Source organism: Malania oleifera, chromosome 4 (genome assembly GCF_029873635.1).
Source record: "Malania oleifera isolate guangnan ecotype guangnan chromosome 4, ASM2987363v1, whole genome shotgun sequence".
Lineage (NCBI taxonomy): Eukaryota > Viridiplantae > Streptophyta > Magnoliopsida > Santalales > Ximeniaceae > Malania > Malania oleifera.
The window spans coordinates 102,766,176-102,782,528 of record NC_080420.1 but is presented as its reverse complement, the minus strand read 5'-3'; the positions used below and the strand labels follow the sequence as shown (position 1 = coordinate 102,782,528).

Genomic DNA, 16,353 nt, shown 5'->3' with positions numbered 1-16,353 from the left:
TATTTGATGCATGTATGATGTTTCATGTTTTTTTTTTTTTTTTTTTTTTAACAAATGGAGATAAGATATAAGTTATACAACCACATTTTTTGAAATATTTAGGAGGAAAAATGATAAATAGATTGCAGGCACTATTTTTTAATTTCGATCACCTTTTTTAAAAACAATATTGAAGAGAAAGATAATTAAATAGTAAATAAATGTATTAGCTCATTAATGTTAAGATATCAATGAGAGGAGAATAAATGTGCTGTATTTTTTTTAAAAAAAATTTATCTCATATTCAGTGAAATTTTAAAGAAAAATTTATATATATATATATATATATATATTATATTTCTTAATGGGTACTTAATGGATACCATTTATAACTCATTTATTAATTGAACAAATTTAGATGTATGATTTACTTATCCATTTATTAATGTGTCAACTGGAATGATCGAAATCAATCAATTTAAGTTCCACCCATTTATGACCTAATCCAAACCCGACCCGTTGATCTGTTTTGCCACCCCTAAAATAAAAATAAAATGAAAACGTGTTTTTTATTTTCATTTAAAAAACCAAAAACAAATTAAAGCAACAGGCCAATAAAACCAACTGTGTTTTAATAAATATCCTAAACATCGCGCTTTGCCACTATGGTTTAAGTCTTCAACCTCTGTATAACAATGAGCGGCCTGTAAAACTAAAGCCCGCATCGCTTTTTAGAGTCGAGAGCTTTGCGGCTATAATACAATTGAGCACAGCACGCAGCCCACGTTTTGAAAAATATATTCAAAAAATAAAATACAAAGAATTTTGTTTCCATATTTGATTATGACAAAAAATAAAATATGCATATATATATACACACACACATTAAATTTTATACATTATTATTGAATTTTTATAATTTTTAATCATATTAAAATAACTTTTTTTAATAGTATTTAATATAAATAAAAAATATAATAAAAAATAAATTTCCTTATTAAATGGGAAATTCTTAAGTTGCTTTGTTTGCCTAGGAAAACACATTCTCACTCGGGTACATTATCATCATTCATTTACTCGATCCCACCTACCAAATAAGTAGGAAGACTTTATCCGGCACATTCAAAGAATTTTACCAAAATTTTTAGATGTGCCACGTATGTACTAGACACTTACTATCATCTATTTAGGGAGCTTCATACACTTCTCCACTAGATAGTGTAATATCAAAAACATTTTGGGTGCATCAAGCCTGTGTTCCATGTATTTCATCACCATTCATTTCACAAAATTTGGGCCAATTAATGGATGATAGTGATTAGGGAGATGTGTTCAGCATACATGTACCCTTTTTGCTTTCCTCTTTTCTTTTTTTGAAAAACAATGTATATATATTATGAAAGAAAAAAACAAAGAAATCCATTCAAAAAAACAAAGAGAACAGGTTGGATTCACAAGAAAGTTTCAGAAAACAAGCTGCTCATCACAAACCATACTGCAATAGTGCAATGCAAGTTATAATCAAACGCCCCACAAGCCAGTTTCTTCTTATGAGCACCATTAGCGATGGTAGTGTTTGTTTTTCATGCCAGCCATGGTTGTATCACAAACTAAAGCTCAGCCAGCCATATATGAACATGATGCTAGCTACTGCCAGACTTGTATGCAAGATGAATATATTTTCGCTCAGCTCAGTTCAATTCAGCAGTGTTTGCATTCCCTTTGATTGCTCAATCTGAAAACGCATTATACTTACCAAGGGTGAAGGGAAAACAGAATGCATACTTCAGGTGTCGAGCAACATACACCACATACTACAAGGTGACATTTTGGGGTTAGGTTGGAGTACTTTAAATCCAGTGTTTTCTGGATAACTGTTAGCTGTTGAGAGAGAAGTTAAACAGGGTGCTTATAATGCTGCGCAGGTATGTCAAAAGACAAGATTTTCACTTTGTTGGCTGGTCTGGTGTTGTTAGAAAGCAGTCTGTAAACCTAGCCTAGAAATAGTGGCCACTCCATGTTTCAATAGTCAAGGTTATGTTTAACAAACAGAAAGAATGAAAGAGAAACACACACGCAAGCACAGACACACACACAAATCATGAATTTCAAACAAGCATAAGGCAGGGTAAGTTATAAAGATGGAAGAAAGGGGATATGTTTAGCAGCAATGTAGATCCTCTTAAGAGTTTTGGGGGAAAAGTAAAGCATTATTGTGCACATCATGAGCACATCGCGAATGAAGCAGTGCATTGGTCCAAATGTGTTTTGTTTAGCATTTTCAGCATCGAAGTTTCCTTTCATATGGACTCAATTGAACCCTGCAGAAAAAAAGATTAGATCAAGCTCAAAGACTCATCCTATTGCAGAAATTCTACCATGGCCATCGGCCTTGGTAGCTAGTAAGAGCACCCTACATGTAAGACTAAACTAAAATGAACAAATATATTTTTAGCCTCTCCTTCATTATCAGCAGGCCAATGGCTCTGGTATCTCGAAAGATGCCATTTATGAATTGATGAAACTCAATTTTCTTGAGACCTCAAAACTTCAATGTTACCAAGTAATTGCTTCTTCCGTGGGCAGCCAAGATGCCCAGAAGAGCCTAGCAGACAGAAATAACAAAAGCACAAAAAAAAAAAAAAGGCCTAAAATAAGTTGCAAGAGACAAGAATAGAAGCACCAATTATTAGACATAACACTTACTAGGTTTCTAATAGCATGTACACTTTCAATATGCATAAACAAACCCAGGTTTGAATTGGGAATTTTGATTTTAAGTTGCCATAGAAGGTTCAATATAACAAAGGGCTTCTCTACGCCTCAATAACAAAAAACACTCGAGGAGAATGTTAATGAAACGCATTATATGGCATAGAATTGACATCAAGAAAAGCTACCCATTCCTGTTTACTGCCAACTTAATTGAAAAGATATATCGGTAGGACAAGATAAGTTGAAGTCTTAAAATTCTCAGGTGTATGAAATTGAAGAAAAGGAAGAAAGAATGAAATTGAAGAAAAGGAAGAAAGAATGAAATTGAAATAGCACATTACACTCTATTAAATTGCAAGAATCCTCACTGATTCAAGCTTGATTCTCCCAAATTACAGATACCAGAAACCCCATTCTGTAATTTTCATTTGTTCATCAGAAATTCTAGGTAGCAAGAGGGTATTAACAACACAAAGAATAACAAGTAACAGACCAATTGATTACAATCCCAGCAATCACAGGAAATCCTCTTCTAGTGAGAAGAGAAAACGATCTTACGATTGAAGAAACAAAACCCATATAAGATAATCAGTCACCGACCTGATCCGTCGCCGATCTTGATCGATTGCCGGCGACGGCTTTGCCTCTTCCATGGCTGTAGAACTGAATCTTGGTACTTAGAAGGCAATGCCATTTCTCTCTTTTGTCTCTTGGGTTTCGAGTTCAGGCCAGCTTCTTCCTCTTTTTTGCTCTCTCTTTCTTCTTCTTCTTTTCTGAAAATCCCAGTTATGATCAGATTGTTGAATCTCAGAGCTCGCTTTCTTCTTCTGATTACTCTCCTCCGAGCAAATGGTACACCCACTATCGATCCTGCCAAATAGTGAACAGCCATCACCAGTAGATCGAGACCTTCGCAGCGGGTCATGGTATTGGTTAAAGAAGGAGAAGAAGAATTCGATGGAGATGAAGAGGTTGAATTTTCAGATGAAGTAACAGTAAAGATTGATGAATGAGAAGATGGTTGAGAAGAAGAAGACGACGAAGAAGAAGACGAATTGAAGGCAGGAGAAGAAACTAAAGCTGAGGCAGAGTACATTGAAGAGCTTCGAATCCTCATCGGTGTCTCAGAAAATTTCAACAAAAACCAAATTAAAACAGATCAGATATGAGAATTCTGAAATGGGTGTCTCAGAAATTCTAGAAATTCGATGAATGGAAAACGAAGAGAAGAGTAGAAGATCGAGAACAGAAAAAAGACCGAGAGCGAGAGAGACTAAAAACGAGTATATGTATTCTGTGGCAGGATTGATACGGACACAGAGTGAATGAATACGGATTTGAATTATGAAATACTTGAAGTTATAATGATCTTTATTTTATAATTTTGAGACAAATACGTTGGAAAATATTTGTAATTATATTTAATCTTAACTTTTACTTGCAAGGGATAATTCTATATAACTAAATATCAATTTAAACTCATCAAGTATCAATTTAAGAAATAGATTATAGAAGTATCATTATTTTTATCTAAAATATAAATAACAAATATCAAAAGATTGAATAGAAGAAGATGAAATAAATTCAAGTGTAAATTTTGGTATTGATTTGTTTAATTATTTAATAGTTTATAATTAAATTAAATTTCATATAAAAAAGGATGTTTAACTGACATATGTGATTTCTAATTATATGTTCAAAATTAGTTTGCGTAAAGTTTAGAAACATAAGAGTTCAAAACATGGATTTAAATTAAATAAATTGAAATACAAAATTATATATATTGAGCTCCATCAACATTCATACAAAACCAAATTCAAGAATTAATATTAATTTATACTCCTGAATGCTGCAAAGATACATTTTATATGTCAAAATACTGACATAGATACATAGGATATATACATCATTCTCTCCAAAAAAAAAAGAGGGGGGGGGGGGGTGGAGGAAATAGTAGGATGCATCATGAATGCATCAAGATATATCGTTGAAATATAAACTTGTTTATAGACAATGTGACAAGTATCGTTTGCCCTCTTAAAGTATTCATGCTTCTTATTCATCAGATTTTGCTGATGTAAATTTCTTCTACTTTTACTACGTCATGAATACATCAAGATATGTTGTCGAAATATTTTGACATGTTTGTAAATAATGTGATGTGTATTTGAGGATATTTGACGAGTATCAATTGCCCTCTTAAAGTATTCATACTTCATATTCATTGGATTTTGGTGATATTAATTTCTTCTATTTTCACAGCGCTATGAATTCATCAAGATATGTTATTAAAATATTTGACATGTTTATAAATAATGTGACATGTATTTGAAGATATTTGACAAGTATCAATTGCCCTCTTAAAATATTCATGATTCATACTCATTAGATTTTGGTGAGATGAATTTCTTCTATTTTTGCTTCTTTATTTACTTCACAATCATTTTACAATAAGGTATAAACTAGGTACAGAATATGGTGAATGAGATATGTAACATCCTGCTAATAAAATAAAAAATTTTCCCCTATTTTAATATCAAACATTAATCTAAACAGCGGAAAGCCACATACATAAACATAACCACATAAATTACAATACCAGGACGTCTAAATATCTCATAAATTATACATATATCACTATTCTCCTAAAAAATTATTCCCTACTGAAGTCAGGGCATACAAAAATACTACTCACCCTTAACAAAGCAGACTAACAGACCCTTCTACCTGCGAGCCTGATCCGCTCGCCTAACTAGTTCACCTGAAAAATAATTCAACACTGGGGTGAGACGACGCTCAATAAGACGAAACATTCTATTACTAGTGTGTGGCTACTGAGTTATATCTCTATATAAATAATCTGATTTAAAAATAATATCATGGATAACTGAAATTATAAATGTTGATATAAATAACATATATTAAAACTATATAAATTTATTTTTCATAATACTACTACTATTTGTAGAAATCTACTTATACTTATAATATTTGAGAAAATTTCCGTAGTTGGTTGTATGTCATGATATAACCCCTCATGACAAGGTTATGCGGCCCGAAGGCGGTACCTATCCTGGCTGGCCGACCAGGGTAAGTCAACTAAACTCCGACAGTCTAATCGGCCCCCCTCAATCCATTTCTGATGGAGAGCCTATCCCAACGTGGGCACGATCGACCCCATACCACTTACTATCTGAGTAAAGTGGTTGCACTCTGAACTGAATGTCTGTAGTTACGGTACCATGCTCTACTGAATCTGATCCATTAGGATCTGATACTATATAGGTAACTAATATCTTTTTAACATTCTATTTTACCATGATTTCTGAAATAACCATAACCCCATAGAATTTATCGGAAATTCTAAATTAACTGACTGGAAATCTGATTTCTGTATAACTAAATATCAGGGCGTTATAGTACTGAAAAACTGATTGTTCTAAAATTACTGGAAATACATTTTTCTGAATATACTGTATACTAAAAGTCTTTTATTCTATAAGCATGTAAATATCATGATATTTCTGTTCATAAACTGTAAATATGGTATTCATAGTTTGTATAAATACGGTACTGTACTCTAATCAACTCAAGCCACACTAATAAATATTATCATAATCAAGCTCTGAAAAACCGTATATATAATTTAAATAATAATTTGATAACAACCTATATTTTGTACTGAAATTATAATGAAATTTCCTAACATAGCATGTTTTCTTTACCTGACTACTGGAAAGCCCCTACTGGATATTGGTCCTACACCCGTAGGGTTTCCCACTCAACTCCCTGAAAACAACATTCACCAGGATAAAACATCATTATTTCTTTGTCTACTTCATTTTCTACAACTACTGGAAAGCCTAATTTCGAATAAAAGACCTTATCCTGAACCTGGGGAGAAATTTAACTCAATCCCACCGACGATCCGCCCTGGTAAACTTGGAGAGAACTTCGCTAGGAGCGTCGTGATGGCCTCAGATCGTTGATCTGGCGACTGACAAGGCCAAAATCGAAGAGAGATGGAGGAGAGACCGTATAGAGAGAAGAGAGAGAGTTTATGTTGAAAATCCTGCGTAAAAATCCAAGGTTTACACTATTTATACTGCGTCTTTCGTTGACGAGCCACGTCATCTTGTCGACGAGTCTAAGAAGCAATTCGTCGATGAACTCTCCCTTTCGTCGATGAAATTCAGAATCGCCCAAAACATTCTCTCAGTATCTTCTCGTCGACGAAATATGCCCTCGTCGACGAGACCCTCTTATACCCTCATCGACAAATCCCCTGTGTTTGTCGACGAGGCCATGAGAAAATTCCTTAGGTTATTACATCCAAAGTGCAACGTCGTCGACGAAGTCTGCTGCCTCCTTCTATTTCTGTTCCCATTTCCCTCCTTCTTTATTATTTAAATACCATTATTCTTCGGGTTGTTAAAAGACATATATATACACATGAATAGATAATCAATATTATGCAAAAAGTTGCTTTTCTGAAGGCAAGGATGGAGCTAGTAGATGAGGGACAAGTCTTTTTTTTTTTTTTTTGGATACTCCAGATTTTTTGGGCTTACGCGCCAAACTAATCTCACTCCTACGACAATCGTGCCCACAACCAACACGTAGGAGGTAAACTGTCACACCCCGAACCCGGAAACGGGACCCGGAGGTGAATTTAGGAACCTAATCTGTCTCTGTATCAATCAAAATATACATGATACAACATACAATGAGGGTCCGACCCTATGGGGTACATGGTTGCCCTATATACATACATACAATCATCCATACTATCTAGAATACGCAGCGAAATATGGTCTTTTATACAATAACAATATCATGCCAGAGTCTATACAACTAGGACATACATTCCTATAATACAAACGTACCCCAGGTGTCTACAAAAACATCCCGACAACCTGGATACCAAAACTCGTACCTAAAAGGTACTAGCAGTAGCTACGACACCCCTTGCTTCCCGACGCTAGGATGTTACTTACCGCTACCTGAAGGCCCTGAAAAATATTGTACGTACGTTCGGGGTGAGACACCTCTCAGTAAGGAAGAAAGCAGTTCATATCAATGTGTGGCATACCAGTATTATTTTACATACGTCATAGCACTATACATACGATACAATTTGAAACAATTCATACAGTTTCATACTTTTCCATACAGTTCCAGTATTTTCACAAAAATCATTCCAGTTCAAACGATATCAACATACATACATACATACATACGTACGTACAATCAGTGTCGTCACACTAGTTCGCAACTACACCAGGTCACCTCGTCTCACAGGGATTACATTGCTACATACGCAACTACGCTGCGACGATCAAGGCCCAATGGTGAATCCATTGCATCATACACAACTACACAAGGTCACCTAGTCTCATAGTGATTACGTTTCTACACATGCAACTACGAAGATCTACGACTCAGATCCAATAGTGAATCCATTGCTACATACGCAACTACACAAGGTCACCCAGTCTCACCCCGATTACATTGCCATGTGACAACTACGCTGCGACGACCCAGGCCCACTGTGAATCCATTACTACAAACGGTGTAGATCACACCTTCGGTGACCAGCCGAACCATACTAGTGATATTTCACACCCTGGATATAGAGCCAGCCACTCTCGGCGTACGGTAATTAGCCGCCACTAGCCAATTTCACAAAACCTAGAATCATTTTGGAAACTCACGTCCCTATACATTTCAGCGTACAGTAATAAACCGCCACATAGCTGTTTCACAAATATCTGGAACAACATACATACATTCTTACGTACCACACTTATTTGGTTTACGAAAAATCATACCGTTTACAATTCCAAGTATACAGTTTATGCAAATATGAATTACGGTCACCTCAATAATACAGTTTGAAACAAGACAAGCGGTTTTCCAACCAAAGTAGAGATGATACCCGAAATCCTCAATTTTCTCGAAAACTATAACTCAAAAATCCCGCATTTAACTCGATAGATTTCCCCAAATAAGTAGTCAAAACATACATACGATCGTAGCCTACAAGCTTATGGATCCTGATTTCAAAAATGGACTGATATAAACAGAATCTCCTTACCTTAACCCGAGATCCACTACGAACTCTACGGTCCTCAAAACTACAAACCGAGACTCCGAAATCTACAAACCACAATACTAAACATACTTACAATTCGTACTACTATACCTATACCAAATCAGAAATGAAAACCGAGCCTTACCTCGATTTTGGCCCGAAACTCGAAAACGCTCGAATCGAGATTCCGGTCCAGTAAAAACATAGAGAATCCTTCGCTGATCCTCACTATCACTTTGGATTTGTAAATCCGGTGACAAACGGTGAAGGAATCGAAAAGAGAGAGAGAGAGAGAGAGAGAGAGAGAGAGAGAGAGAGAGAGAGAGAGAGAGAGAATATCCATAGCTTAGCCAAGAAGAAACTCAAATATCTCTTTTATAGACCTTTGACCCGAGGGATTTCGTTGATGAATTGGTCTTCTCGTCGACGAAGTCTTCACAAAATTTGTCAACGAACTGGTGGCCTCGTCAACGAACCCTGATATTTCCAATTTTTACTGCCTCTCAGCTTTTTCTTGTTGATGAGGCTCTGAATTTCGTTGACGAGAAATCCACTACCTTCTTCGACGAATTATGGTCTCGTCGACAAAGTCTGCAGAATTCCCATTTTACCCCTCTTTTACATACTTAACCTGTACAATACAAATTCGTGTTCTTACATAAACCCAGATATGCACTGCAAGTGGTAGGGTTTGAACCCCAAATCCACCATTATAAGAGGCCTTCTGGGGAACCTCCTTACCACCTGAGCTTATGCCCGGGGGCAATGAGGTGTCTTGATTGCACTTCAAAAGGAGAAACAAGAACGACTTAACAAAATAAAAGATGACAAGAAGAAATGAATTGAGATACAAAGAAGAGGGTAGAAAAGAGAAAGATGGAAAGAATGAAGCAATGCAAAAGATGTCTTAATATTGTCTTTTGCGACTCACTTATTTATCTAATGAGGCAATTACCACAATGCTACATCTAGTCTATAAAGTGGAATCTGCTCGTAATGGAATGAAACAAGGAAAAAGAATAGAAAAAATGTAATGAGATCAAGTGATAAATTTATTAAATTTATTATATTCCCCTTGATTATCCATTCCATTCCTATATAGCAAAGGCATAGTAGTAAGGGGCTATTGGGATAGGGAATTTGGGAGGGAGGATCTCATTTTGAAGGGTTTTTTTTTTCTTGTCAAAACTAACTTTTGAATTGAAATTCCTTGTTTAGATAATTTAAATTGGAAATTTACAATTTCCAAAAATTTTGCAACAGGTATTTGTACCTTCCAAATTATTTCCACAAATGAAATCAAAACAGGTGTCATTTGATAAACTCTTTCGAAAAAGTATTCCTCAAAATCTATTTGACCACTATCTCTAGCCATCGCCACTGTAGGCCAATTAAGAGTCATTATCTTACTTATCACTTGTATTTGCAGGTTTATCTTGAAAGTATCATATAATGGCACTTAGAGACCCGGCGGAGGAAAATGAAGACCCTGAAGACCCTAGTTGTAATTTATTTGTTGTAATTTCTATTTGGGTCTGTAATCTTAATTATGAAAAGGTCTGTAATAATTTTCATTTCATGCATGTAGAACTACAAAACTCAAAGACCATAGAACGACTCTAGGTCCCTACACATCACTTGAAAAGAAAATGAACATAGATAGACTTTAGGGAACACCCTCGGTTGACCAACGTCGGATTTTTCTGGTGTCCTAAAAAAGACCTAGAATGACCCTAGGATACTCACGTACACATGCACATATATATATATATGGTTAAATGGAATGAGTGATTATATAAGTGAAAAGGACTGAAATGCACTAAATATGCATGTTCAGTCGACCGTACTTGAAAGTACAAATCCCTCTCGGTCAACCGAACCAGGACCTGGTCAACAGTTTGACTACAGCCCATTCGGCCGAGCCCGGCTCAATATATTTCTCCCGATCAACCGAACTCCATCCAAGTCAATTTTTTGACCACTCAGTCGACCGAGCCCAAAATGCATAACAACGTCCTAGTTGATCGAGTTCCCACCTGTGAGAACTCAACGATCTGGTCAACCGAACTAGTTAGTTCAAAAAATTCCCTGTCAACCGAACCATGCTAAATAGGAAAATTGCCCTGGAACCTCCATGTCCAGTCGACCGAACTTCTAGTTCAAATGATGCTCGATTGACGGAACTCTGCACAGCTCAGTCAACCGAACTTCCTTCGGTCGACCAGTGCTCTCGGGTTGCCCCATTATTTTTACCGTGGTTAGTATTTTTAAACGGGTTTATTTGATTAAATTGTATTAAAACTTTGATAATAATTCCAAGTGTGTCCTAAACGGTTATATTTTTTGGGGAAGTCTATATATACCCCTTCATTTGTAAAAATTAGCATGAGATTAGAAAAACAATTAGCAAATATCCTCTGAATCTTATAAACCTATTTTTTCCTATTCCACTCCAAATACTCTCATATATTCATTCCCTTGATACATCTTAGCATTGTGAGTATATTTTGTATGCTAGTGCTTATTAGGTATTGCTAATACTCCCATTGTCTTGCTTGAATATTTGATATTGATTTTGGGGAGTTTGACATAGTTTATCCCACAAATTTTTATTGATAAAATCTTGTGTTGGGATAAACTCATAAGTTTAAGGATCTTTGCATTGTCATTGCAAGATTCCAATAGCTTTAGTTTTGTGTGCAAAAAATTCTACGAAACTAGATTTCAAAAAACTCTCGTGCTAGATACATTTGAGAAAATATTTTTGAGATTATTTGAATACTCTGATTGGCATCTTTGAAACCCTAAGCCTGCATTGAGATATTTTATATTGTGTTTCAAATAAAATCATGTTTATAAACTCTTGTGCATATTTCAGATTATCCATAATATTGAGTGTTGATTGCACACGTAGAGCACCGAGCTTATAGTTCTTACATCATTGAGGTGCATTGATTATATTGAGTTGTAATGGTACACATACCTGCTTGTGTAAGAAGCGTATTTTCATGTACAAATTTTATACACATTGGTTGTATTCCAAGCGTGGGCCTGAAAAAAGAGACTAGCCCTGTTGAATAGTCCCGGATTGGTTTAGACCCAATTAGGAAAGCTAGGTGCATCATCTTGGTAAGACGTGTTGGTTGAGGTCAGCCCCTTTAATTGAACTGATTGTAAACGGTGCCGCTCCACCCGTTAAGTGAGTTTATAGTGTAATCTTTGTGCTGGTGCAGCCAGGCAAGGACGTAGGCACAGTTGGCCGAACTCTGATAACATATCGTGTTTCTGTTTATATTTCCGCACTTTATATTTACCCCACGTATATCTTATGGTGTGAATAATGCGCTTGATTAAATTTCCGCATATTATATTTATCGTCGCATTTGGAATTGCATAGAAATACCCTAGGTTGATTATACGGTCATCTCGTTTAACCTAGGAGATAATTTTTAAAATTCCAAATCACCCCCCTTTTAGGAATACACCAATTCTAACAATTTGTCTAAAATACCATTCTTGGCGAGATCTAAAGGTCCTTTGTCTTCATACCAACTAATTTGGTGCATGTCACTAAATATACTCCCGTGGAGTCTTCGAGAACATATTTTTCATTCTCTTTCTTTATTTTCTTCATTATTCAAGAAAAAATCTTTTAGAAGTATTTTTTTGAAGAAGCATATTTTCAAAACCACAAAAACATACAATTTGGTGATAACATTTCTTTTGAATTGGCAACATCAAGGACATTTATTTTTCTTCTTTTATAATGTTTTATAATTTTTTTCAAAATAATTTATTATTGCAAATCCTTTTTTCATCATTATAAACTCTTTTTTATGGAATGCTCGCACACCTTGCCTTGCAACAACTTGGAAACTTCATTAGAGAGCAATTAAAAGCCCAAACTCATATTTTTATTATGTTTACTTGTATATTCAAGGTTACTTATTTGCTTCTCTAGGCTTTTGTGTGCAAATATTTCATTATTTTCTTTTTGTGTGATTTATATATTTTATGGCTAAATTGGATGAATCATTTGTTCCTACTAAGAGATGAGATAATCGAGGTTATTTCATATGAAAGTTTGTGTATTACGTAACATATTTTACTCCAACATTGCATATATCCTCTATATAGAATTTATCTAGTTGGGACTTGAAGAGGGGTAAAACACTAAAACCTAGTTGTGATCTTTACATAGGCTCAGATAAAACCCCCCTCAAAATAATGTCTTCTCATTTGTAACCTAGTAAGAATTATTGGCCTTAGCTTTGTGGAAAGGATAGTTTAAGAGCCTTAAACTCCTTAAAGTCAGTTAATGACATATTCATGTAACCTTACATCCACTTGTAAGTACAACCTATCTTAAAGGATACCCATGTCACTAGGACACTCGAAGATATTTTATCCTACCCTTTTGTTTTTATGATATTTGCTCACGCTAGAGGATGATGTGTGCATTATTACTTATGCATTCAAGAGGCCTCAGTTTCCATAAGTGGCAAACCAATGAGCAACATCCATATTTGACTAGCTACAGTCACATTTACATCCTTTTGGATTTAATAATAGTTTTTATAATCTTAATGAGCGTTCGGTTTTGCACTAACTAATAAAGTGACTAAGACAAGAGATTTTCCTATTTCTTCAAGGTCTAAGAAGGGGCATATGCATGCATGCATACATTTTATGTTCATCTGAGAAGACCTAGAGGTCTACCATTTCTATTCATTTAACAAAGAACTAAAATAATAGGTTTACCATGCACACTCCTATTGAAATCACAAGGGACCTAGATGGCTGGAAATCACCTTGCATATACCAATTTATGTTCTCGAGATATTTTAACAACATAACCTTCCCTTAACCCCAGTACATTCACTCTTGAACATAGTGTTCTTCCTATGTTCTCTCTTCAAACTCCAAATGATCTTTCCACATTAGCTTAAAAGACTTTGTTGGATCACATTATATGTGGAAATGCCTATAATGAGTAAGCATGAAGTGACTCCTATCTTGAAAAAAGACAAAGCAAGGCATATAATTTAAGTGAGCTAGCTCTAGAAACAAGTTAACCAAATGTACCACGTGTGAGGGTCATGCATAGACGGCTACCAAATCCTTAGTTTTAGGCCTTATTGGCTGACTCACATCAAGCCCAATTTTATAGTTTTATAATTTTTATCGATTAATTTATCATTTGGAAAAATAAATTTTCCTTACATAATTATCTCCGTGTCTAACTATTATCAATCTTATTACAATTTGGTTTTCCTTTTATTATCCTTACCAAAACCTAGCCTTCTCTTCTAATAATAGAAACAATATGCAATATCCACACCAAATTATTTAAATTTTATATTTATGTCTTGTTTGAATTATTGTGTTTTGTTTCTTGTTCGTAATTCCCTCATGTTGCAAGTGCCCACTTGTGTGAAGTGTTTATTGAATACCAAAAGATGATTATTAAAAATAGCAGCCTTGAGATTCATTGTGTGATGAATGGAATTTGTCATAGAGAGGTTGAATTGGTTGTAATTTACCAAGTAATTATAAATTATTCAGTTAATCAAAATTTTGAAGAATTCAAGATGAAATTTTTTTAGCAAGAAGGTAAAAATTCTATTAAGAGCCAAGAAAGGGGTATTTACGAATGACTATGAGAAGAATCATAGAATTAGGAGAATGGGAACATCTACAAAGAATTAAAATTTCTTACTCTAAAATATTTAGCGTTAATCGCTTGATCGACTAAGTGCCATCCTAATCAAGTTTAGGAGCAAGGCAATGGAACACAAACTAAACCTTGCTGATAATCATCTTAGTAATCGGTAAAGGAGAGTTTTTGCAGTTTTCAAGAGAGATTTTGCTAAAGTAGCGCGTACTACAAAGATCCTAGCCCTAAGAAACAAGTTTTTGTGGAGTATCTAATCTATATTAAAGGGCAAGCTAGGCTATGAAAGCTTGTTTTTGGATGTTGTGTTTAGTCTAGATGATTTTAGGCTAAAGGGGATTAGGTTATGGCTATGTATGGTCCATGTAGATTTGTAAGAGAATCTTTTAGATATGATGTGTCCAAATAATAGTCATCCTTGGTAATAAGGGTTCATTGTTGATGTTTCTCTACAATAGTTACACATTAGTATATAAAGGTGGGGTTTCCATTCCCTATAATATGCTTGATGGTCGGGGTAAGCAATAGGTCTAGCTTTGAGGATTTTCCTCTAAATCCATGTACTGGCAGAGGGAAGTTTGTTGACCAAAGGTTGTTTCATTTTAGTTTATAAGTGTGGAACCAAATAATCTAGAGGAAAGATTTAGAAGTGCAAAGAAGCCATATTAACTTGATGGCAATTAGGTCATTGTATTTGATAGTAATTTAAAACCCCTCCCTTTCTTTAGGGCTTGCATTTATTCTTCTATTTTACCTGACATCCTTGAAAGTACAATGTAGTCCCAAGATGGGGGTGAATTGGATATTTTAAATTTTATTATGCAAAAGTTTGATTTATTTTAAACCTTTTTAAAATAATCTCAATCACCACAAAATAGCACCAATAGCACTTAATGTTCCTATCTAGGCATTCTCCCCAATGCCTCAACTTACAACGAGCACAATAGGGAGGTGATGAATTGCTCTGACGTCCTCGATCACCTCTATCACATGTCTATCCCCCAACATATCTATCCCTCTTCCCCTAGCCCTATTTGGCATCATCAGAAAACTGAGAGGCATAGGCCTCTTCCTCTGCTCTACCATCTCTGCACTCCTCTGCAGACTCAATTCTGCCACGGTGGCTCTATCCACTAGTTCTAAAAAGCTCTGTACCTTCAAGACTGCAACTTGTTTGTGAATCCTTGGTTTCAATCCCCTTTCAAACCACCTCGCCTTCTGGAACTCATCTAGAACCATAAAAGGTGCAAAACGGGAGAGCTCCATGAACTTCGCAGCATACTGCTGCACAATAAGTTGCCCCTAAGTCAGGTCGAAGAATTCCTCTGCCTTTGTAGCCCTGGTGGTGGCAGGGAATTACCAATCATAGAAAAGCTCCTTAAATCGACTCTAGGTCATATTCGTGGGTACTACCCGTTGTTCCTCTAGCTGCTTCACTGCTTGCCACCAATGCTTGGCCTCCCCTATTAGCTTAAAGGTAGCGAAGAGAAACTTATGTTCCTCACTGTAAGATAATACTACCAACATTTTCTCCATTTCTTGCACCCAGCTCTTCGCTACGAGTGGGTAAACACCGCCCGCAAATGTAGAAGGTTTCAGGCGAGTAAATTGGTTAATCGAACAACCCTGGTTCATAGGTGGGCAGTTCTGTCCTTCAGAGTCTCACCTAATTTCTTCTCGAACCTTCCAAGCTAAACCCCGCAGTAGTATGGAGGTATCGATCTCTCCCACACTAGTAGCTCCTACATCATTCTCCTCTCCAGCATCAAAGCCCTTTCCCACAGAAACGAATTTAGAACCTTCATATCACATTAGGTACAATTATAGAACAAGGAATCAATTTAACATCTAAATCCTCAATTAAAACATCAAACAACCAGCCTACCCCAAA

The 16,353-nt window shown here is 35.6% G+C and overlaps 1 protein-coding gene across 1 annotated transcript; it reads right to left on the bottom strand.

Annotated features, from left to right (window-relative positions):
• Window positions 1-2,085: 2,085 nt before the first annotated feature.
• Window positions 2,086-3,969, bottom strand: LOC131152955 (uncharacterized). Its single transcript, XM_058104926.1, has 2 exons — window positions 3,295-3,969; window positions 2,086-2,300 (listed from the first exon to the last, which is right to left on the bottom strand). Exons 1-2 carry the CDS (start codon window positions 3,809-3,811, stop codon window positions 2,290-2,292), a joined length of 528 nt encoding a protein of 175 aa, XP_057960909.1. The 5' UTR covers window positions 3,812-3,969; the 3' UTR covers window positions 2,086-2,289.
• Window positions 3,970-16,353: the final 12,384 nt, after the last annotated feature.

Excerpts from the sequence above, each read along its gene's own strand:
- LOC131152955 (XM_058104926.1), bottom strand. The coding sequence starts at position 3,811 with ATGAGGATTCGAAGCTCTTCAATGTACTCTGCCTCAGCTTTAGTTTCT.